We start from the raw sequence: 23202 nt of genomic DNA, 5'->3' as shown, positions 1-23202 counted from the left end.
AATAGTCCAAAACATTACGGAGCATGCTATATAAGGTATAAGAGTGAAATTTGTTGTTTTTGCTATAAGGCATTTGGACTTAAGATAGGAAGATGACTGTGAGATAAAAGTACAGACAATCAGTTTGTCATGGTATTTACATGGGTATATGTTTTACTATTTTTCAGAAACAGCTGTTTTTGTGTTGAGTCCCCCCATTTTCAGCTGTGCAAAAGTAAGTTAACAGTGTAGTAAAAAATGAAATTCATATTTTGAATGAGTTTTGCACTTTCTTTATCTCAAGGGACTGAATCATTGCAGTTGTTAGCCATCCAGTTGTAGGCCTTTCAAAGTTATATAATGGAAGCTGTTCCAGATGCTTCTCTCTCGAAAGCAGGAAGTGAGAATGGATTACTGTGCGCACAACTTAGGATTCAGAGAAACAAAAACACTCAATGAGATTCCACAACTAGTGTTTTTAATGCATGATCTTCCATTATTATTTCACACTCACTCCCCCCAAATGTCCCAAAATACTGCAACAGCAATTGACTCTGGTATAAAATGTTGAGGTTTCCTGCTCATATCCCTATTTAAAATTCCCCATCTACTAGTTACTCATTTATGTTTCCACACAAACATATACCATGGATTTTTGAACTACATACAGTACAACAAATTTTGCATATCTGGCAACTACATTAACTCCATGAGGCAGAACACAAAATAGAAGCTAGGGAGACATCTGGTGGAATGTTGAGTCACAAAGGGTGCAGTGAACAGTCCACCACACAATAAAACGGAATTTAAATAAAAACAAATTTTAAATTGATGAAATGTGTCTCTAGATTACTGTTTGGAAGTAATGTTCCGATGTTGTACAGTTCAACGAACAGGTTGGTAGAGATGTGTGGCTCTGTGTCCCTTACCACAGCTTTCCATGGTCTCCAGAATTTATTTATCTATATACAGTCAGTATTCCTTCAACTTCAAAACTAAATGCAGGCCTCATTCCCCTAATACTGACTTGAATACGTTTAATGGCAATTGTGTAGAAACAGTATTCTGAGAAATACTTGTGGATTTGGCTTTACAAAAGCTAAGTTCCATATGTATAAACATTTAATTTTATGTCTCATTTATTTCACGACGTTTTCATTTCCGACGGACACTTTGCACATTGGCATTTCCTTGCGTATTTATTTCTACGCGTATATATTTCTATTCGTATTTATTTATATGTGTTTAGTTCAAAACGACTTGGCCTGTCGCTCAACATAGAAGGGGCGAGGGCAGCAATGATCGCTGAGACAGTACATTTACAGGCCACGCCCCCAGGGGGGTGAACAATGTGCTGCGCTCCTGTAAATTAATTGCTTATTTATGTATTTATTTATTAAATTATCCATTTATTTCATTGCTTGTTTCTTTTTTCATTATTACTTTTTTAATGTAGTTTTGGTTCCATACGACTGCAAATGGCCGCAATCGCAATAGTCCGCAATGTGTGCCTGTTCCAATACCTGCACGTTGTAGTACTCCCTTGACACCACCGACTGAAGGGAGTTTCAGAAACATGAATGGGTTATCTTTCAAATCATTCCATTTCTTTATTGTAGGTACGTTTTTTTCTGAATAAACTTGCATGATAAAGAACGAGAATTCTGCCTCAATGTGTCAGTGATTGGTATAAAGTTACTCTGAGGACGAAGTTAATTTCATATCAAATATGAAATTTAAAAAAGTAAACAAACAACGTGGAACATGAAGACACCTCGGTGTCGTCCGAGTGGTGCTTATTTCGTCTGATTTTCTTACGCTATGAACTACCTAGCCTAATCGTGCGTAATGCGCATTGTGGAAAACACAGTACGACTTCTTTGTCTGTTACACCGGAAAACCCGGCGTTGATTTTGTGCTGCACCGAGCCGTCTTCCGGTCTCTGTCGTGTCGGGCTTAGGAGGGAGATGGTGAGTTTGAGAAAGATGTTTGGGAAAATCACAATACATCGAAGCTTAGCGGTATACATGAATACCGCTAATGTAACACGAGCCAAGTTTTAAGTAAGGTTATGTAAACCTTCCCGATATTTGTGAACATTTATATTTTAGTTTTTCTTTTTAAACCCATTAAGTTGCAAGTACCTTGGTTAGCTGTCATGCCATCGCTTGTTTTGTTGTCTTGCTAAAACCAACCTGATAAACATTTGTAACTGATGTGTTCGTTTCTCGGTCCGTTTTTATTTAAAAAATTTTAATGTGAGGAAAATAATCCATTGGGGATAAACAACCTATTGAGAATTGATTGAGTGACAGGCAGAAGGTAGTGTAGGTAGCTTATGCTCTGCGTTCCAAGTACCTCGTCAAATTAGCTAGATATTCAACATTGACTAGGCGCACTTCATATATGTATTGTACTATGACCCTGTGCCCTAGACAGTTGCCAAACATGATGTTTATTTGCAGCCGGTTAGATACCTCTGTTAAATAAATTGGTTACACTAGTTTGCAGAAGCCCTTTTCTCGGATCACTTAAGTTTGCTGCATTTTGTATGTTACACATTTTACATACTTGGGTCCTGATGCGATTCAGGTGATTTGGAATGCTTTCTGCAGGCATGAATTTAGCCTTTAACTTCACACTGCTGTCCCACAGTGATGTTTCATACCTCTACCTTAATGTCATGACATGATTTCCATTTATTGCAACATTGCCATATGGTGTACCTGTCTTGTCAGTGATGTTATTCAAAAACAAATGTCTGAACATATGAGTTGCAGTGATTCTAGGATTTGACTGAGACAAGACCTAATACCCCATTCACGTGTCCCTATTAATTCTGTATTGTCCCTATATCCTTCTGGATGCTTAGCTTACGGTTTTTCATCATTGCAGACGAAGGGAACATCGTCGTTCGGAAAGCGTCGCAACAAGACGCACACACTGTGTCGTCGCTGTGGCTCCAAGGCTTACCACCTTCAAAAGTGTACCTGTGGAAAGTGTGGATACCCCGCAAAACGCAAGAGAAAGTGTGAGTATAGTCAGGCAAACCACAAGTAACCAGGAATACAGTAGCCTATGTTTGAAGTGATGCTAATGGCTGCAGTGAGGTTTGTCAGCAACCGCCAGTTGACAACGTTTTGCCATTTCAGAAACGCTGCTTTTTTTTCTCTATTATAGTTTGTGAAATATTTATACGTTGAGTAGTTTTCAATTATTCTTAATGCATTACAGCTTGTTCTTTTTTTCCCAAAAGTTAAACCAGTCATTGATAACAGTTTTCGTGTTTTTGGCATATTGGATGTTAATTGAACTTCTCACTCTCCAGACAACTGGAGCGTGAAGGCCATGAGGCGCAGCACCACTGGAACAGGTCGCATGAGGCATCTGAAGGTTGTGTACCGCAGATTCAGGTGAGCACTCGGCTGGTGAAATCAGGCACGGGGTTTCTGTCCAATCACAGTGTTTCAGAACATTCCAAATATTTCAGGTTTGGTTTTCTTAACTGTGTTTAAAAAAAAAAAAAAATCTAAATTCAAATCATATCAGCTCAGTTTACATTGATACCCAAAATGTGCCACATAAACATTAGCAGTGATTGATATGCTTTAACCTGAGCATATTATATGCACATTATTAAAACCACACAGCACATAAAGTGAGCCGGCTTATATTTAGTGTAATGCCTACCTGTGTCTTGGAGACATTTGTCGACTTTAGGAGCTTGCCTAGAAGTACAAACTGTTTGTTTGAATTTAATTCTATGAAAGAGTGATAAGCTATCAGACATTTTACATCTACTTGAAGGTGTCGGAGTTGCTATTGAAGTAACACATTGGTGATGAATTTTGTATCGAGCATGGGTCTTAAGGTCCAGGAGGGCTGCAATGTCTGGTTTCCTTGGATTCAGCAGCCAGTTTAGGCCTTGGAACCAAGGTGTATGGACAATGCAGCCAGTTAGTTACTGAAATTAAACAAGTGCTGAAATGTCTCATACCTTCAGATGCTGCAGCCTGCAAGCTTTTAGTGTGAGATTTTTGGTGTAGAGGAACCAAGATTTTGTGGAATATTTTCTGCCATCAGAAATTAGTTTCTATGAGTCATGTTGATTTAGGTGAGGAAAATAAGCCATTGGTGTAAACAACCTATTGAGAATGAATTGAGAGAATGGCAGAAAATAGTGGGGGAAGCTTGTGCTCTGTGTTGCTAGCCAGTTCCAAGTGCCTCGTGAAAATTGGCTAGATGTTTGACATTGACTAGCTGCACTTCATATAGCTATGTATTGTACTATGACCCTGTGTCCTAGAAAGTTGCCAAACTTTGTTTTTTTTGCAGCCGGTGAGATGCCTCTTAAATAAATTGTTTACACTAATTTGCAGAAGCCCTTTTCTCGGATCTCTTAAGTTTTCTGCATTTTGTATGTTACACATTTTACATACTTGGGTCCTGATGCGATTCAGGTGATTTGGAATGCTTTCTGCAGGCATGAGTTTAACTTCACACTGCTGTCCCACAGTGATGTTTCATGCCTCTACCTTAATTTCATGACATGATTTCAATTTATTGTAAAATTGGTGTACCTGTCTTGTCAGTGATGTTATCCAAAATCAAATGTCTGAACATATGAGTTGCAGTGATTCTAGGATTTAACTGAGACAAGACCTAATACCCCATCGCATGTCCCTATTCATTCTGTATTATCCCTGTATCATACTGGATGCTTAGTTTATGGATTATCTTATGGTAATGCTGATTGTAAGAATAATTTTTGCGGTAACTTTCGTTTTGTTCCAAGCGTGACTTCAAAAGTGTTAGTGTAACATCTGTCAATTGGTGAAAGTCTTCTGTTACATCCTACATGTTACATTCTTTATGATACGTGGACCTCAAATTGTCCTTAGCTTGTAGTTTCACCATTCCCTTTGTATGATGTCGTCACACGTGCTAGATTTTGGATATAATATCCGATTAACCTTTTAGGGCTCAAGTTAATTTCGCCCCGCTATTTGTTTTGGGTAAAAGGTTCTCGTCCTTGTATCTCAAGACGCTGGCTATTGAATATGAATTATTGACTCATTGAGTCTTTTCTTTAATAAACAACCGTTCAGGTGGTAGTCTGCATATTTGGCCTAATTTTTATTAGGCATTCAAACCTGAAATTAATTCAGTTGTCCAAGTAGAGTACGGCATAGACTTGGTGGTATAACATTTAAAGGCTGTTGGACTTGCAGTAATTTATCATATGGTAATTTCATATTTAATTGCTTATTATCATTGTGTGTTCTGTGTATATGTTGTAATTTATGCTTGTACATGTTTCCTTTGGTGCAGTACACATGAAAGAAGGAAAGCCTTTTAACACAACCGAAATGTGTGAACTAATTGTTTACTTTTGTTTTATTTTGGGGTAAATTACAGGTGTTATTGTAATATGTCAAGTATACTGATTGTTGGTGCATATGTCAGACGCATTTTTTTTTCTTTTTTCTTTTCTTAACCTCAGAAACGGATTCCGAGAAGGAACAGCCCCCAAGCCCAAAAGAGCAGCGGTGGCGGCCTCTGGCTCATCATAGACACTTTGTTTAAAATAAATGTGCTGTTAAATTATTTTTGGATTTGACTTGGTCTTTGTGCCAGCCTTAAAGATGTTTTATTAATCAAGAAGTGATAATCATTCGGTTAAACTTCATTTGGTTAGACATTCTTAAATTAGTAAAACTTTGTGGAACTTGTATCTTGGTACATCTTTCCAGTTAGCACAAGGCAGCAACATATTTGTGATTTTCATTGTGATTAGCAAATTCATGGCATGAATTATTTATTTTATAATACTTGTAAGTGGATTATGGTGTGTGGCCTGACAAGCTAGCAGTTTGATTGATGATTAAGGCTTTGTTCCCTTAGAATGAATACATCTAGCATCATACGAACAACCAGGGTCTATAGAGATGAATGGATGCATTTGATTTTAATGTTGGATTCAGTCAACATTGTTAGAGGGTTCAACAAAATCCTCAACATATTCAACAACTTGCATTCCGCACCAAGTACAGCACAGAAGTCAGTATCCCAGTTGGGCTGCAGTGTCTGCTGGTTTTCGGGGTATTTCAGTGCCCGTGATTCATTGAAGTAATTGATTGGCTAAAGAATGTACTTGCCTTGTCCTCAAGGCATTAATTAGCTTCGAACACTGAGGCCCTCCAGGACTGGCCACTGACACCTGTGCTGTACTTGGTGCGTGTGACACACCTGGAATACAGAAACCAGTTTTGGTTTGCTGCATCAGAATTGATTGTTTCAATTAAATAATGTCTGCAGACTCAGAAGGACATATCCCACTAGCCACCAATGTAACAAGTGGGTATTTTTCAAGAAGGTGAGCTTTCGGCAGGTATAGGATCCCTGCTCCACATGGCTGCATGATCACTGCATCTCCGATAGACTGAGCCCAGTGGCAGAATTAAAGTGTTTCCTGATAAAGCTTATCCTATGGATGGAAGGTCACCTGGTTGATTTGATTTCTACAGTATTTTCCCAGCTAACTCATTGTTTTGTGTCAGACTACGCCACGTTGCTACGTGTGATTTTTACATTATTTCCTGTATTAAAACATCAACATTGAAAATGTGAGGTTTACTGAAAGGTATACACATTTTTTTAAATGCACATGGTGGTTAACTATCGAATCCTTTCCTATACCTATATACGTAATTGTATACTGATCTGTGCACATACCATACTCGCTCAAGTTTTTTTCCGGTTTTATTTTCTGATATTGAGGCAAGTGAACCAATCAGTATTTTACATAGTGAGGCAAAGGCACCAGGGAAGCTTGCTACGTTATCTCCACATCACGAAGACCTCTGTGACGTCAATGTGCAACGCTAACTTAAAGATGCTGGTTGCACGCTATTCGCAGGCCTTTCCCACAATGGACGCGAGGGAAGAAAGCAATTCGGTAACTCCTGATGATAATAATGGGGTGACCGAGGATGATACACAATGGAAGGCGCTCATTTGCAGAACGCTGGACAGAAAACATGTCAATAGGCTTATAGATCATAGCGATGCCAGCTTTTCAAAAGAGTTTTCCAGCCAGCTGCATGTTGAGTCAGGTTGGGAAGAAGCGGTGAGTAATGACTATTGCCGTGCCGCATTAGTTTAAGTAACTTTCTCCCCCCATTTGTATGACTAGTTATCGTCTATAGGGTTATTCTCCTTTATGTTGCATCTCTAAATAGCGTTAGTTTACGTGCCACACGTTGCCCATTTTTGTGCGAAGGGAAAAACGTACCAAATAAAATGTGGTACTATGTCCTACAAATTACTTTTAAAATTATTTTGTTTACTAAAATAGCGATTAGTTATTTGTTGTTTTGTATAGCCTGTTGGAACGTGTGTGAATAATTCCAGAACATGAATTCTTGGATAAAACATTAATCCATGTGTAAATACCATATAAATGTTCTTAAATGTTGGCCTGACCTTGACTATACGTTGTTAAAGGTGTTTTATTTATTTATTTATTTATTTATTTATTTATTCATTCATTCATTCATTCATTCATTCATTCATTCATTATTATTTTACATTGCACAGTTACTTGGGGACATTGAGGATGCAATTTGCTGTATGAATTTACTGTACCTGTACTGAGTAGTATAATACCTTATATGACCAGTAATCACTATGTTCCTCTTATAATATATTCCAAACATATTAACTATGTTTTGGTATTATGTATCCTGTAGGGAAAGGGAGTCCATCATCCCCATTGCATCCAGTAGCATATCAGAAAAGGTTTATGATCAGATTAGCTCATGAGCAGTCATACAACATAGATTTAATGTGCTTTTTACAATGCAGTAGGTTTGTAGCCCTTATCCATCGTTTAATGTATCAACAGGTCCAGGGCTGGAGTAGGTGTGCCCCGATGTTTTGCTTATTTCAGTTGCAGAAGAAATGTAAGAAGGCGAGGACTGGAGACAATGACTACCACTGTCTCCTCTGCATTGATGTGAAGCTTTCACAGAATGCTGAGCCTGATTTTGCAGCAAGTTCTGAGTCTTCAGAAGCAAATTGCTGCTTAGCAGAGGCACGTGAAAACAAAGGCATTGCAGTCCACACTAAGTACCAGAGGAGACCATCCACTTCCCCATCTGCAATCTGCTGTCCAAACACAGAGCTACATGGGCACAAAGCCAGAGAGAAAGCAACGAGTCAGGCGGAATTTGGTGATAAAATGACCAATGCATTTGAAGAAACGATGTCCAGGCTAGCTACAAACGTGCCTGAGCAGCGTCCACTGGGCAAAGGAAAAGAAGTTATGGAAAACCTCATCGTATTTCCCCCTGCACATTTTCCGTGGCGCACTGTGGGATTAACAGTGAGAAGTATGGGAACCTGCAGCCTAACCACAACAGACAGCTTGACGGCTGAGAATGGATCATATGGCATTCCAGCCACAGTGGAGATGTGTGATGAGGGAGAGGAAGCCATACCAGCCTCTCGCATGGACATGAAGATCTCAGAGGACAACTACGGACGTCTTACCCCAAAGTACCGCTCTTGCCATTCCAGCAAAAATTTGCTTTCTGCTTTCAGTATCGGCATCCCTAGGAGATATGTCACTTCCTCTGACGCACTGCCACATGCAGCAAGCTTGTTGGGCAGAAAAGCAAAGTATGACAATCAGCACAGAATATCCACGAAGAGCCGTCAGGGCCACAGAACAACACAGACAGAACCCTGTCTACCTGTCCTTTTAGGGACCAGGGTTCCAATATTGTCAGCATCTCATCGGATTCTGTATCCTACTGTTTAAGGGCCTGGTAGACTTCAGATCATTGTCAGGAGTTCTGCCTGTGCTCTTCATTCCTGTGATTCCATGTCTCTGTGTCAACCATGAACTGAAGCTGTGATTAACACATTTACAGTTTGAATTTTGTAGATAGATTATGGTATGCATTTTAGTTTTTCCAGATTGTCTGAATAATTGTTGGAAAATGCAGTCAGTTTGAAAGTTTTTTCTCAGGATTTTGTTAATAAAATAAAATTTGCTGAGATTGACACTACTTACGCAGGCCTTTTCATTAAAAGTATTACCCGACTGTCCTGAAACTAAATTTGCTTGCGTGGTGACTTAAGCTCTGTTTATCCTGGCTCTGACAGTTTCATTGAGGTGTTGGAATTCCCAGAAAAGTGAGTGGTTTCAAGAATCTTATGTGTGGAGGCACACTGCTGCCCTGCAGGGACAGTAGAAGTATAAACCTTTATTTGACTAGGAAGTCACATTGAGATTAGAACCTCTTTTGCAAGTGAGGCCTAGCCAAGACAGGGCCAAAGCAGTATAAAACAGCATACAAAACAATAACAATGACAACAGTGGCACACAGAATAAAACAACTACAGAAGTACTGTCATTGCAGTCAGTGCTTTGGGTGTCCGGATATACTTGCCCATAAAGGGGGTGCCATGTTCAAGTGTTTGAGCTCTGTTATGTCTGGCTTCAAAGGGGATGTTGTGGGTTTTAGTCTGATATTCTCTCCGCATGTGGTGCCAGCTGTTCATGCTTTATGGCTTTGTGAGCACTATCCTTCAAGTTCCAGGTTAACAGCTCTTGTGCAGCACCTCTGAGACACAGCCAGTTTCAATGGGAGTCAGGCTCAGTTGAAGGTAAGCGCTCATGCCTAATTGCCACTGGGAGGTTTCAACAGCTGTTTCAACTTGTATGTTTCAGTGCCCTCTGCATGTGCCAAACCCAGGTGTGGTGGTCAATGATCTTAACATTTATCTGGTGCCCCGCCACACAGAGCATGCAGTGGTGTTTCCCTTCCACAATGAAAAGGAATTTATTACTGTAAAGAGCATTCAATATTTTTTTTTTAGCACAGACACACCACAGGATTTGACATGAATCAAAGTAATATACTTGCTGATGTTGCTGTATTGGGGTAACCACAGGTACTATTGGTGGAGTTGCTGGGTCTGAACTGGTGAGAATGTACCCACAAGCACAATCTGGTATTGTATTCATTGTTTTAATGACCTCTGCTGGCCAAATGTGCAATGACAAAGATCGGATCCCTGATTTAGTTTGGCATTTGGGTTGGTGGTTTCAGTAATATTTTTCCATATTAACGTACAGTCAAGAGGTGAAAGCATTAGGAAGAGTGCTGTGCATGCATCAGTGTTCCATTAGCAGTCGCAGTGCTGTTAATGAATCACAGATGATGACAGCCTAGTGTGATTCGATATGCACTCAGTTTTTAGTAATATGTGGTTCATTAAAAGATATGAATACATCACAAAAAGATGAACAAAAAACAAAAACAACCTCAGTGAATCTGAACATTTCAATGCTCATTCATGTTGCACAGGACAGATTGCATAACACATTAAATACAAAGGCCTATGATTCTCATAGGAGCCATACATTTTGGCTTTAAAACAGACTCAGTATTCAAGTATAGGAGAGTAAAAAGATCATTTACAGTAAACATTTCATTAGTGTCTGTGTAGAGTTGTGTGTGATGATGGAGTTTTCTTGGAAAAATATATTGAAATGTTATAAGAACGTAATTGTCTTGAACATATCTAAGTTTGCCCAGAAGCACCTAATTGACCAGAGGAGCTACTGTTGGATAATGAATCACGGTACAAATTATCCCGAAACCTAGTTGTGCCTCTTGTACTTAATGCAGTGATGTGTCTGTGCTGACTATGGCATTAGACTCATTATCCTGCAGTGGCTCCTCTGGTCAGTTAGGAGCTTAGCTAGTCTATGGCAGCTGCATCAGTTTTAAAGTCACGTGGGACAACAGCTTCTCAGTTGGTAGAATGAAAAAGCCAGTACTAATCTGCATACATTTTTGGAGGAGCAGTCACCCTGGTAAAGTTCCTTGCGCAGGTCACCTTCCAGCAATTACTCAATCGTTTTTTTCTCCCAGGACTACTGCTGAGTTTGAAATAAAATGTTTCCATTTGTGTTATGTACACAAAATTTGATCAGTGCACTGCTCCAGCAAGCAACGGTTTTATATCGTGGTGATGTCACGTTGTCTACTCACTAAGGCCTTCATGGCTTGCATAATAATTAATGGATTAACACTCTCTTGCATGTGGTCTCTCTTCACATGCCAGAATAACGCATTTTTCACGTCCTGAAGGGACCCACGGAGTGACCAATGAACCGTGGTTGCTGGTCAGCACCACCGTATTGCTACAGTACAATTATTACCCATCTCGGGTTTTTTTTTTCTTTAGGTAGGCTATATAATCTATCAACCACCGCCTAGGTAGATTTCTTGGCTCTGTAGCGCGCTTCCGTCGCAACAGATATTCTGCTTCCTGTTTGTGCAACATCATCTCCGTCAGCCTGCAGCTGCTGCAGGTAGGTCTCCTGCGGGAAGATGGCGACGGATAAACAGAAACATGAAGGAAGGGTGAAGATAGGACACTACATTCTCGGGGATACGCTTGGGGTAGGAACCTTTGGGAAAGTTAAAGGTAAGAGTTGAAACGTTTTAGATCGGAACATGTGTGTTTAGTGCCAGAAAAAGACAGCCTTGACGAAGATAGCTGCTAGAAGTAGCTTCAGCAGATATGTCGTTTCTCGCTGTCTAGACTACACGTGTCCTTATTAAATTCGACATTTCTTTTCAACACAGCAACACGTTGATCTGCCAAGAAGAATATCGTTAACGTTAGCTATGGGGACTGTTGCGGCACAATAATTTACAGCCGTGTGCGAGTTGGAGACCGCTAGATTACTTTGCATCTAATTTGCTAACGTTAGTTGGCTAACTTTGGTAGCTTTTTAGCCAACTGATTTGATTTTCTATGAATTGGAGTTAGTCAAATTAGCTATTTGGCTGGCTGGCTGACTGGCGTATATAGCTAGTCAGCTATAGAGCCGACTAACTTAGCTAGCTAGCACCTAACTTACTGATGGACCAACGAACCATGCTCTGGCAATAACGTTAACTTGCTATCTAGTAATGGTAATGTTTTTAGAATGGGTTACCTGGCTAACGTTAGTTAGCTTGTTTTTATGTCGGTGAAATGTCCTATGTGTTTCCAAGTGGGAACTTTTGAACTGTGGTACGCAGTTAATTTAAAATGTGCACCCATGTTTTTCCAGTTGTATATAGCCTATTCTGTTCTGTGAGTCATGGAGAAGAACATGACCCATTCAGGAGCTTGGTGTTAGACATACTAAAGCTGAGGTATGGAGAGACCCATGAACATGGTTGACTGTTCATACACAGTGTTTAACCCATTAATAATCATTAATAAGCTTTGTTAATAATCTCACACCGAGACTGTCAAGATGCTTCATTTGTATTTCTGTATAATTTAGGGATGGTGACATTGAACTCAGGTTCACTATACACTATGGCTGGGGGTCTCGGTATTGGATTTCAAGAAGCACTGGTGTGGATTTACTATATCCACACTGTGCAGAATGTTGTATTATCGACATTTCTTGACAGATAGAAATTGTACTAGCTGAGCTTGTTTTGTGGATATAACCGTGCATATGTTTTCTGTTTTCTCAATGCATCAATGTGGTGTAGAAATTGTTAATATAAAAGTATTGCCGTCATCTGTTTGCTAACACTCACCATATGCTGTCATCATTCCTGAAAACATTTAAAGGAAACACTTTGGAAAATTATTACAGAATGTCAATCCCTTCAGTTTACAATTTGTGACACTGCCTTGTGTTTATTTTGTGTCTGTTGTTACATGTTTACTGTGCTAGGAGTGATAATGACATTCTTTGTATGGTGGTATATGGCATTCGGTGATAACATCTAACTAGCAGACAGTAAAAGTGAATTTACACTTGTGTAGTCAGGCATTGGTTTTCACCTAAATGATGATTAATACTGAATCACTATGGCAAGTGTATTTCTGTTATGTGGTCATTCTTGAGGCCTGTAATATGCACCCTGAGCCTGAGTGAACTGTGAGAATTGCTGCATGTAAACTCATTTGAAACCACCTGAGTATTTAGACGGCTTTAAGTTCTGCGTTAGACTGCACAACTGAAGGGAGGTATTCAGTGCAAAAACTGCTAAACTTTCCATTCCATTACGTAGAGCAGCAGTGCTGATGATTAAGGGAAAGTTGTGATTTTGAAAGTGGTGATAGTATCTTATGGATCGCACGCATTGTTTTCCATAACATTTGTTCATGCTATGTGTTAAAAAGTTATATAGCCTATGGCTTAAGGGACTATATCCGGGCCTATTTGTTGTCTTAAGAGCTACTTATCCCTGTACCAGTTAACAATTAGTGTAAATGGACAGGCCTGAACATGCCAGATTCTCACAATGCCTTATCTGTGTCATCAGTGCTGCTGCCCTGGAACAGAACATGTCACCACCTGAAACTTTGCTGTGGTCTTCCGATCAAGCTGCATTCTTAGCTGATGCTGTACCTCCTGCTGTCTGTTAAACCATAAACCGCTCTGTCAGGGTGGTGAATTATTGTTTTCAGTTGTTTTCAGCCTAGCCCTACCCTGGAATAATCCTGCCATTCAGAAAACTGTTGTCTCACCACCAGTATGTCCCTTGCACAGGGAAATGAACCCTTTGCCATCGCACCCACATAGCAGTACTATTGCTCAAGGCGGTTTCAAAACACAGCCACGGCGATTTTCTGCACGAAAGATTTTTCTGTTGATAATGAGCTCCATTAATGTGTTACCAGTGGCGCTGCAGACTCAGTCTCAGTTATTTGTGAACTTGTCCCTCTCCGGTGACCTCCACGCAGGGTACAGTGGCGGAAAAAACATACCGCCTCTTGGGTTCGCGCTTTCTGTTGCAATCCGCCAGAAAGGACCTGGGCCGCTGGAGTGTGTGATACGTTTGCGGCCGCTACACTGGCATGATGTTTGGGTTAGCGTCAAGAACACGCTTAGCGCAGCGTTAGCGCTGACGGCTCTTAAAGCAGATAAAGTGCAGCCTCTGCCAGCCTGCATGCGAGGCCTGTAAACCGCTTCACCTCACCGCGGCTCCCCTGCTCCCTGTACGTGATGCCTTTCCCGTTTTCGGCGATGTTCTCCAGAGATGCGAATACCAGAGTCGTGCTTGAATGCGTTCCAAATTTGGTGAATTGCAAGACCATATTAGGCTATAGGAAATAAGTTGCAAAAATGTAGGTTTATATCCTTGTTATTTAGTTTAAACTGCATCATTGCTGTAAAGGACTTTGTAGGTTAGGAATCCACTCTGATATTTTCTGCACCAGCAGATCCAAGTAAAGCAGCAAATTTCCAGAATGCTGTGATCTTGCACATCTTGTGATGTTTGGTATTGCAAAGTGATCTTGACAGTTCTATGATATGGCCCTTAAAGGTCTACAGAGATCATGTTATCCTCATGCATATTGGTAGGTGCCAGGCATATTAAGTAGGTATTACCCATGTATACTGTGAAAATAGCAAAGGGAATGAAGGCAAGCGCTTGTTATGACTGCGTGTATCTGAGTCTGTGAGAGAGAGAGAGGAGGAGAAAGAGAGAGTCATAAGCACACTACTGTGTAGTTCAGTTTTTATTTCCTTTTTTGGTGGCAGAAAAAAAAATGTAGACCCATGATATGAATTTATGGCCATGTGTATATATATAGGCCTATAACAAAGAGCTAAGACCTTGGCTACTTGCTGTGGATTTTTGTGAAATTACTTGTCTTAATTCTAACGAACACCTCCCTTCCCCCAGTTGGACAGCATGAACTGACCAAGCACCAAGTAGCCGTGAAGATCCTGAACAGACAGAAGATCCGTAGCCTGGATGTCGTGGGAAAGATCCGCAGGGAAATTCAGAATCTCAAGCTCTTCAGGCATCCTCATATAATTAAGCTGTGAGTCCGTGATTACTACATGCAGCCTGCCCATCACTTTAAGATTAAAGGCACGCAATTATTCTCCGATGCTCCTGCTGATTACTTTCCTATGTGAAGTAAACAAACCCAAAGCCTGTTCTGTTACAGTCTTTAGGGTTCTTTCCTGGTAATTAAATTAAAGGCTATTCCCCCACTGTTTTTAATCATGTGTTCTCAGTTATCATTAACTTTATAGGAATTCTTTGAGTTTATAGGGAACCTTACAGAGAGGACTCTTAAAATATCACTGGCTTTTTGGTATTTCCTGGGAACAATCTCCAGTTGCATACCAATCATTTTATTTTGGGATGCTTGAAATGCTACTTTACAAGGAAACCACAATAAACTCTTGTCAGATCAGTGAAATATTACTGGTCTAATTGGGCCTCTTGAGTTTCATCATATTTTCAGTGTCATCCATGTCCTGACATTCAGCTGTTTGTCATTTAGTTCTCAGAATATGTTTAGGTTAAAGTCATTTTTATTCTTTGAAAAAAATGACCACAGAAAACGGTGAGTACTGGCTATTATTATTTTTGATTTCCCCGAGTCGCTTCCCATTTATGAACAGAATATGATTGCGACCGTTAACCTACAGGAACTAGTCTAAATATTGAGTTAGTCTTTATGGTGAGTAATTTAACTGCCTCTTCATATGAAATGAGTAACGATTTTCTCTTTTTAAATGGCTGCAGTTATCAGGTGATCAGCACACCTACAGATATCTTCATGGTGATGGAATATGTCTCTGGTGGAGAGCTCTTTGACTATATCTGTAAAAATGGGAAGGTAAGATGGCAATCCTCGTCTTGCAACCTACAAAATGGTTTCAGATGTCTCAGAATTTATAGAAATGAAGAATTTTACTTGTATTGAATAAGTTGCCCACAGCAGGTCTGTGTTTCTTATCTCTGTCTAGTGTTAGAACCTGCCGTATTGTTTGACACTGTAGTGGAGACGCTTGCATTGAAGCCGTGTGACTCTTTACCGGAGAAGCACAGAGCTTCAGCTTGCCCGGGGTCTCGGTAGGGCCCTGTGTGCTGTAACCGCTCCCTCCGCCTCTGTGCCCTCAGCTGGATGAGAAGGAGAGCAGGAGGCTGTTCCAGCAGATCATCTCGGCGGTGGACTACTGCCACAGACACATGGTGGTGCACAGAGACCTCAAGCCCGAGAACGTGCTGCTGGACGCGCACATGAACGCCAAGATCGCCGACTTCGGTGAGCGACCTCCCCCGCGAGGGCTGCTTCCTCGGTTCCCGCGGCATGGGTTTATGGAATGGGGCTTGCCGGAACACATTACCGGCAAAGCATTTTCAGAACTATTTTACTGGCACACCTCCCAATAGTAAAAGCAGGCCATCTCTTAATGGCATCCCATTGGCCCTTTCCCCTTCCTTCCTAGTGATAATGTGTAATGTACCCTTCTTGTGCATCAGTATGAAACATATTCCATTCTTTGCTTTTAAAATGGCTTTTAAATCTTAACTCATGCCTTGTGTTCACTTAATTGCACTTCTAATGGGAAGGATAGCAGCACTAAAAGGCTGTTTGAGGGCACTGGGAAGAAGCATGTTCTGGCTACGTTAGTCAATAAAGGTAATAATACTGTTTATACCCTATAAATACTGGTATAAAATCTGATCAAAACAGTAATACAAAGCACTTACACAGGCAAGCATGCAATTCTAGTACGATATTGGGCTGCCATATGGAATTAGTAAATATTTGTGTTGTCATATAAAAATTCAGAATGGACCTTTATGAATGGAAGCACTGAGTCAAAAATACCATACCTGTCAGTGGTCAACGTCTGAATTTACCACATTGCTTACCAATACATTTAGAAATTGTCTGATGTGTTGACTGCAGTAAGGTTCTGTATGTGGAACCAGTTTTGGCCAGTTCACGGGGTACACCCCGCTCATCATCCCTGTATGGCCACCAGGTGGCGCTACTGTGACCTTTACGGTGGTTCTGTGCAATCGAAACCTCTGCTCGAGAACACAATTACATTTGATCTCATGTTGTTGACATTTTACTTTGACTTTATTGCAGACAGGCAGTACTAACAGCACATAATTGCTCCACAATTATTACGCTTACAGTTTGCGGTAAAAGTCTAGACCCTGTGGAAGCTGGAAACCGTGTCATCTGAACCTCAGATGATACCAATCATACCTGAGCCTTGTTCACTAAAATAGGCCTGATCTCCTGGGTACTGTGTGTGAGATGTCAAAACAATGAGACTTATTCTGTCGGCCTTTTGCCTCGTTTGGTTTTTGCAGGTCTGTCAAACATGATGTCAGATGGGGAATTTTTGCGAACGAGCTGTGGCTCTCCAAACTATGCTGCCCCTGAAGTAATTTCAGGAAGGTATTTCATTTTTTCTTTGTATTGTTTGCATAACAGCATCATCATCTTTTCTGCGGTCCCAGGCTTGATGGAAAATCACATCAAGCTGGTGAAGACCATTTGCTTTGCAGTCATTCTTTCACGTGCTTTGTTCATTAAACTGAACACTGACCATCTCCATTTTGCCTCTTCCGCAATCTACATGAACAGCTATATTTCATTCCCATAAATATCTATGAATGGTGAAAAATGTGTAATTAAAATGAACGGATAACAGTACAGCGCTGATATTTTTCAGTTGTGAATTTTAAGTGCTGTCCTTCACCCATGTTCTTGATGCATTACTTGCTCCTGGGACACACGTGTTTTTTTTTACCAGTCACCTCGTAAGTTGCTTTGGGTGTGAGCACCTGCTGAGTGAATCAATGCAAATACAATACTGGTGTGCGAGTATGAGAGAGAACATGGATACCAGTGTAGAGAAATAGCGTTTTGTGAGCCTGCCCTGAGATGTGCCGTCCTGCTGCCAGGTTGTACGCCGGTCCAGAGGTGGACATCTGGAGCAGTGGCGTAATTCTGTACGCCTTGCTGTGCGGGACCCTCCCGTTCGACGACGACCACGTGCCGACGCTGTTCAAGAAGATCTGCGACGGCATCTTCTTCACGCCGCAGTACCTGAACCCCACGGTGATCAGCCTCCTGAAACACATGCTGCAGGTGGACCCCATGAAGAGGGCCACCATTAAGGAAATCAAGTGAGTCTCGGCAGGCCTGCACACGTCCCATCGCTGGGGTCTTATAATGGTCCTGTGCTCTTCTGTGCACTCCCATAAATCTGATTTTAGTACTGAACCTTTATTTAACAGAAGCCTTTTCACTAAAATGTGTGTGTTTTGTTTATCTGTTTAAAATTATTGTGTGGTTTTAGTAGTATTTTAGCTTGGTCCTTGGTCCTAGTGATATCGCTAAACCCAGAATGATTTTGCTTCGGTGCTCACACACTTATATCCATTAAAATGATAAAGTAGTTCTGAGTGCTGTCATCAGTCTGACTCTCCTGGAGGGAATCACAACTTTCCTTGTTGGCCTCTGCAGAGAGGATGAGTGGTTCAAAGAAGGCCTTCCCAAGTACCTGTTCCCTGAAGACCCCTCCTACAGCAACTCTATGATCGACGACGAGGCCCTGAAGGAGGTGTGTGAGAAGTTTGAGTGCACCGAGGAGGAGGTCCTGACCTGCCTGTACAGCCGCAACCACCAGGACCCGCTGGCGGTGGCCTACCACCTCATCATCGACAACCGGCGCATCATGGACGAGGCCAAGGACTTCTACCTGGCCAGCAGCCCGCCCGAGTCCTTCCTGGACGAGCACCAGCTGGCGGCCGCCAAGCCGCACCCCGAACGGGTGCCCTTCCTGGTGGCCGAGACGCCCCCCCGGCCGCGCCACACCCTGGACGAGCTCAACCCCCAGAAGTCCAAGCACCAGGGCGTGCGCCGGGCCAAGTGGCACCTGGGCATCCGCAGCCAGAGCCGGCCCAACGACATCATGTCCGAGGTGTGCCGCGCCATGAAGCAGCTGGGATACGAGTGGAAGGTGAGAGGGTGGGGTGGAAGGTGAGGGTGTGGGGTGGGGTGAGGTGGAAGGTGAGGTGGTGGGATTGGGTTGGGTGGGGTGGAGTGGAGTGGAAGGTGAGAGGGTGGGGCGTGGTGGGGTGCAGTATCTGTTTAACTTGGTTAAAGACAAAGTGAGTGGTTCATCCACAATCCAATAAATATTAACTAGGCAGCTTCTCTTACTGTTTGCATTTCTTGCCACGTCAGTTTCCTCCTCTCAAGGTTTACAAGCATCTGTTATTTATAAACCTCCCTTAATGGTTGTTTTCCATATGCAGACAACCTCTAACCTTCACATTACTGGTGTGCTGCATGCTGTGGTGGTTGTAAAGAAGGCAGTTTATTAACACGCAGAACTAAAGGCAACAAAAAAGTGTCCTTGCGTGCATTTCATTTGAGTTGTTCTGGTTTTCTGAAGAGTCAGGGCAGTGCTCTCTCGCTCTCACACTCTCTGATTTTCCAGGTTGTGAATCCATACTACCTGCGTGTGCGGAGGAAGAACCCGGTGACTGGTATGCAGACCAAGATGAGTCTGCAGCTCTATCAGGTTGACAGCAGGACCTACCTCCTAGACTTTCGTAGCATAGACGGTATGTCCAGTGCCGACACCCCTCCTGGAAATGATGTTCAGAACCAGTAGTTTATTAAGCCTGAAATGTAGTGTGAATGTGAAGCAGAGACTTACAAACCTTGGGACAATTATGATGCAACAATAATGCAGTAATATGAATTGCTTTATATATAAAAAAATGTAAAAAATAGAACAAACCCTGTGGCTTACACATAATATACATAAATATACTACTGAAGAGAGTAAATTTTAATATTTACAAATGGGTAACGTCTGATTTGCTTGTGCAGGAGGTCACATGAACAGCTAAGGACGCTAACCTTTCTCTCCCCCTCTGTACCTCAGATGAAATGGTAGAGGCCAAATCTGGGACTGCCACCCCTCGCAGGTCAGGCTCGGTGGGGAACTACCGAGCCTCTCTGAAGAACGAGGGGGAGGGGGGCGAGGCCAAGGCCGAGGCGTCCGTCAAGGGGTCGGACGGCTCCTTGGCGTCCTCGCTGACGTCCTCGGTCGACTCGGCCAGCGGCGACTCCTTCCCCCGACCAGGAAGCCACACAATAGAGTTCTTCGAGATGTGCGCGAACCTCATCAAACTACTTGCACGATAATTTTCCGTATTAGCCTTTGAGTGTCTATAGCAATAAGCATGCAATTGATTCATGGCTCAATTCCTCCCATCTTGGATGAGCTAGTTCCATGGCACTGATGCAGTCTCGCTCCCTGCGATTTGGGCGAACTCGGGTTGGGAAGGTTTCTCGATCGATAATTGCTAAGCCACTTTATAGTAAGTAGAATATTTTTAGGTTATTTTACATACTTCTAGATCATATATCTGAAGGTCCCCAGGACACATTTAATCATCCTACGTATTTGTCATCAGAGTGATACACTGAATTTCCTGTACTGTATTCAGTGATGTGTCATCCTTGTCTTGTAGAGAAAACAAAGCAAAGTTTACCTGCATGCGTTATGGAAATGGATGCAGGAAGCACTTTTGCACAGTTTTCTTGTACTTGCTGCTCTGATTTTAAAATTTGATGATCTGAGTACCATTGCAGAACTTGTATAACAAGCTGCACAATGCAGATATGATCATCATTCCAAGGAAGTACACTGATCCTGTACATCTCTCCAGTTAGTGTTGCATTTTCATTTTGTGTGAATATCAATCATTTTAAAGATTAGCTGTCCATGGCTTTTCCAATTTGTAAAATGTTTATTTTCAATTCATTTGTCCTGATGCGTTTTATATATAAAGAATAAATATTTGAATCTGGATATATTTATCAATGCTTTAAAGGGGATCCTAGATCATATTCTATAAATGTGGATTTTTTTCCCCCAAGTTATATCGCTGGATGACATTTTATTCTTGACTATGTTAATGTTTCCTGAATCATTAGTGCTTTTTCATTTTAATTGCACAGTTATTGTGCTACACTTGATTGCTCCAATGTCTTCATTAGTCAAAAGCTGCCTCAATGTGAGTGAACATAAATAAATATTTTGTAACAAAATTAAAGAACAAATTATTACATTTTAACCAAAATGAGATTTGCAAAGCAGCTTGACAATATCAGTTCACAGATCTGGCCCAGGATGATGTGGGCTAACGATTGTCTTAATGAAACATAGCAAACTATTCAGACCGTTCAAGTTATTTTGAGATTGTGCTGAAAAACCTGCTGTACTGTGGTCATGCAGAAAATGTGTTTCTTAAATGGGGGTTTATAATTGGCTTCCCCGAGTTTAATTTTCTTATGTTCTGGGGATTTGGTGTCCTATCAGTATTGCAGAACCCATGAATTTCTTAGTTCAACTCACTCTAGTGTTGAGTAGAAATAGTTAGGGTCTTTGGGCCTATTTAGATATTTTGACACGTGACCAAATTCAAATGTTTGTTTATGAAACATATTTTAATTGAGAGTGCATAATGAAGAGATATGGTGTATATACAGATGACCCCATGTTTGTTTTGTTTTTTTAAATTTGAAAATAGTTGAAATGAGGAATGCTGATTTATGTCCCTGGACCCTAAAATATCTTTGATTGATGTGTCTGCCAGTGGACTAGCAAGACACTTCAGATGTTAAGAGGGAGCATTATGGAGTATGCAGAGAAAATGGAGTATGCTGTGCACAACATTTCATTTTTAATTTAATTCAGCATCTCTAATTTTATATTGTAACATTCCATGCCTTTTGTGGGTATGTGTTTTTTTTTTTTTAATTTTTTTTTATTTAATTTTTTAAAATATTTTTTATTCTTCAAACCCATTTGTAAACTAAGGCCCCTATTAAGTCCATCCACAATGCTTTCTGCCTTTAACTTTGAATAGGGAATGTAAGGAAATGTCACTTTTTTAACAGAATCTCGTGAGTTCTGTCTCATGGGGCTGTTGCTGATGTGCATAAAGAGTTCAAGAAATGTAGCACTTGCATTATTTTTTGAGTCCAGTTTAAGGACAAAACATAATATGCATATGCAAACTGTGATGCGAGTAGATATTCATGCGAGCTAAACTGCCTGAAACTGGTGAAATTGGTTAAATCTATTAGTGTTATTCTCCAGTGATGTGTTTGCATACGCCCAGCGTATATTACCCAAGTCATGTCCTCTTCAACGACAAACGACCCCGTTGGGAGGGGTAGGATGCATTAATCCAAACACGGCTGCCCTGGATGACCATTTATAAAGTTTTCAGAAGCCGCTCCCTCAATATTTCTGCTGCCTTACCAATACTGTTTTTTTTTCTTTTCTTTTTTTAAAATTTTATTTAAAGCAATGGGAAGAGATCCCCACTGTTTGTATATGGCTGGTAGTGTGGAAGTATTCTTGTCCAGGCTATGCCACACCTGTTACCAAAATATCAGAATTTTGTTACAGCTGTCACAATGGAAGATGTGCTGTATTCAGCAGTAATTTTGTCAAGTTTCAAGGGAGGACATTTTTTGATTTGGTCTTTGTCCTGATCTAAAATTCCTTAGTCACTGACTTATCTGGGTTCTAAAAATATCAGACAGTAATTCAGTTGTTTTCCTTCAGAATGGTGCATTTTAAACTTTTCACTTGGTATGCCAGTATTACATGATTAGTGAACATACGAAGGGGATCAGTCATAGAATCATTTGTCTCATTGTCTAAACTTTTTTCTTTTGTAATGGGACCCTACTTGATGACAAATGTATATTTGAAATCATATGTACACAGAAATGCCTAATAAACAGCTACATTGCACAAGCCTCCCAGATTTGTACTAGATTTCTGTTATACTAGCACATGTTACTTCAATAGTTAGCTAACTGACATTCCAATCATGATTATATTCTGTTTTTCAATTCTTTCTCTGTAATGTTGGGTTTAGTGTTAGCTAGCTAGCTATGAAGCATCATCATTTTAAATAATACAATGTTGTGCTCAGTATCTGCTTTCCCTCAGAACTAGGAAAATAAGCCATTTATCATGGAAAGGGTTAAAAAAATCACTTCTTCGGATCCCTTATGTGGTGATTGAGTTGACCCAGGCAATGGTAGGACTGCAAAGACTGCCAAAAGTATGATCAAAAATGAATGGAGTCGGCACTGTAATGAGTTTAATGTTAAACAAATTGTTTGCAAACCCGTTCATCCATTCTCACGTCATGCCACAAATCATCTGGTGGCATCAAGAGGTGGACAGAAGTGCGTCTTGAGATGTGGGTCACTGTCCTGCTGAAAGGTGTATTGTGATTCCAATCTTGGATCTTTTGCCAACTGATTTAGGGTTTCCTCTAGGATTTTCCTGTAGTTTTCTCCATC

General features: G+C 41.0%; 3 protein-coding genes and 2 non-coding genes across 6 annotated transcripts; all 5 read left to right on the top strand.

Annotated features, from left to right (window-relative positions):
* Positions 1-1789: 1789 nt before the first annotated feature.
* rpl37 (ribosomal protein L37) lies at positions 1790-5586 on the top strand. Its single transcript, XM_064307984.1, has 4 exons — positions 1790-1949; positions 2875-3010; positions 3308-3392; positions 5483-5586. Exons 1-4 carry the CDS (start codon positions 1947-1949, stop codon positions 5550-5552), a joined length of 294 nt encoding a protein of 97 aa, XP_064164054.1. The 5' UTR covers positions 1790-1946; the 3' UTR covers positions 5553-5586.
* Positions 2708-2787, top strand: LOC135240251 (small nucleolar RNA SNORD72). The gene has a single exon (XR_010325639.1). It is a non-coding gene; the product is annotated as a small nucleolar RNA SNORD72 (small nucleolar RNA).
* On the top strand, positions 4562-4641 carry LOC135240252 (small nucleolar RNA SNORD72). The gene has a single exon (XR_010325640.1). It is a non-coding gene; the product is annotated as a small nucleolar RNA SNORD72 (small nucleolar RNA).
* Positions 5587-5736: 150 nt separating the features above from the next.
* LOC135239372 (uncharacterized) lies at positions 5737-9050 on the top strand. The gene is made up of 2 exons (XM_064307983.1): positions 5737-7108; positions 7886-9050. The coding sequence occupies exons 1-2, from the start codon at positions 6641-6643 to the stop codon at positions 8801-8803; spliced, it is 1386 nt and encodes a 461-aa protein (XP_064164053.1). The 5' UTR covers positions 5737-6640; the 3' UTR covers positions 8804-9050.
* A 2198-nt stretch (positions 9051-11248) lies between these two features.
* Positions 11249-22647, top strand: prkaa1 (protein kinase, AMP-activated, alpha 1 catalytic subunit). 2 transcript variants are annotated; one of them, XM_064308940.1, is made up of 9 exons: positions 11249-11371; positions 14709-14850; positions 15567-15660; positions 15945-16089; positions 17157-17244; positions 17754-17978; positions 18319-18814; positions 19298-19424; positions 19751-22647. In XM_064308940.1, exons 3-9 carry the CDS (start codon positions 15601-15603, stop codon positions 20011-20013), a joined length of 1404 nt encoding a protein of 467 aa, XP_064165010.1. In that variant the 5' UTR covers positions 11249-11371; positions 14709-14850; positions 15567-15600; the 3' UTR covers positions 20014-22647. The 2 variants fall into 2 exon arrangements, with proteins under 2 accessions (XP_064165010.1, XP_064165009.1); XM_064308939.1 differs by having other exon boundaries at positions 11326-11487.
* The last annotated feature ends 555 nt before the right edge of the window (positions 22648-23202 follow it).

This window comes from Anguilla rostrata, chromosome 14 (genome assembly GCF_018555375.3).
Source record: "Anguilla rostrata isolate EN2019 chromosome 14, ASM1855537v3, whole genome shotgun sequence".
Classification (NCBI taxonomy): Eukaryota; Metazoa; Chordata; class Actinopteri; order Anguilliformes; family Anguillidae; genus Anguilla; species Anguilla rostrata.
Note: the sequence above shows the minus strand (reverse complement) of the source record. Positions and strands in the feature narration are given on the sequence as shown.

What these genes read in the sequence shown, in the direction of transcription:
- rpl37 (XM_064307984.1), top strand. An exon ending in CGCAAAACGCAAGAGAAAGT is followed by an intron (nt 3,011 to 3,307) that starts GTGAGTATAGTC and finishes CTCACTCTCCAG; the next exon opens with ACAACTGGAGCGTGAAGGCC. An exon ending in GTTGTGTACCGCAGATTCAG is followed by an intron (nt 3,393 to 5,482) that starts GTGAGCACTCGG and finishes TCTTAACCTCAG; the next exon opens with AAACGGATTCCGAGAAGGAA.
- LOC135239372 (XM_064307983.1), top strand. Translation starts at nt 6,641, where the DNA reads ATGCACATGGTGGTTAACTATCGAATCCTTTCCTATACCTATATACGT. An exon ending in AGTCAGGTTGGGAAGAAGCG is followed by an intron (nt 7,109 to 7,885) that starts GTGAGTAATGAC and finishes ATGTATCAACAG; the next exon opens with GTCCAGGGCTGGAGTAGGTG.
- prkaa1 (XM_064308939.1), top strand. Translation starts at nt 11,391, where the DNA reads ATGGCGACGGATAAACAGAAACATGAAGGAAGGGTGAAGATAGGACAC. An exon ending in ATATCTGTAAAAATGGGAAG is followed by an intron (nt 15,661 to 15,944) that starts GTAAGATGGCAA and finishes CTGTGCCCTCAG; the next exon opens with CTGGATGAGAAGGAGAGCAG. An exon ending in CGCCAAGATCGCCGACTTCG is followed by an intron (nt 16,090 to 17,156) that starts GTGAGCGACCTC and finishes TGGTTTTTGCAG; the next exon opens with GTCTGTCAAACATGATGTCA.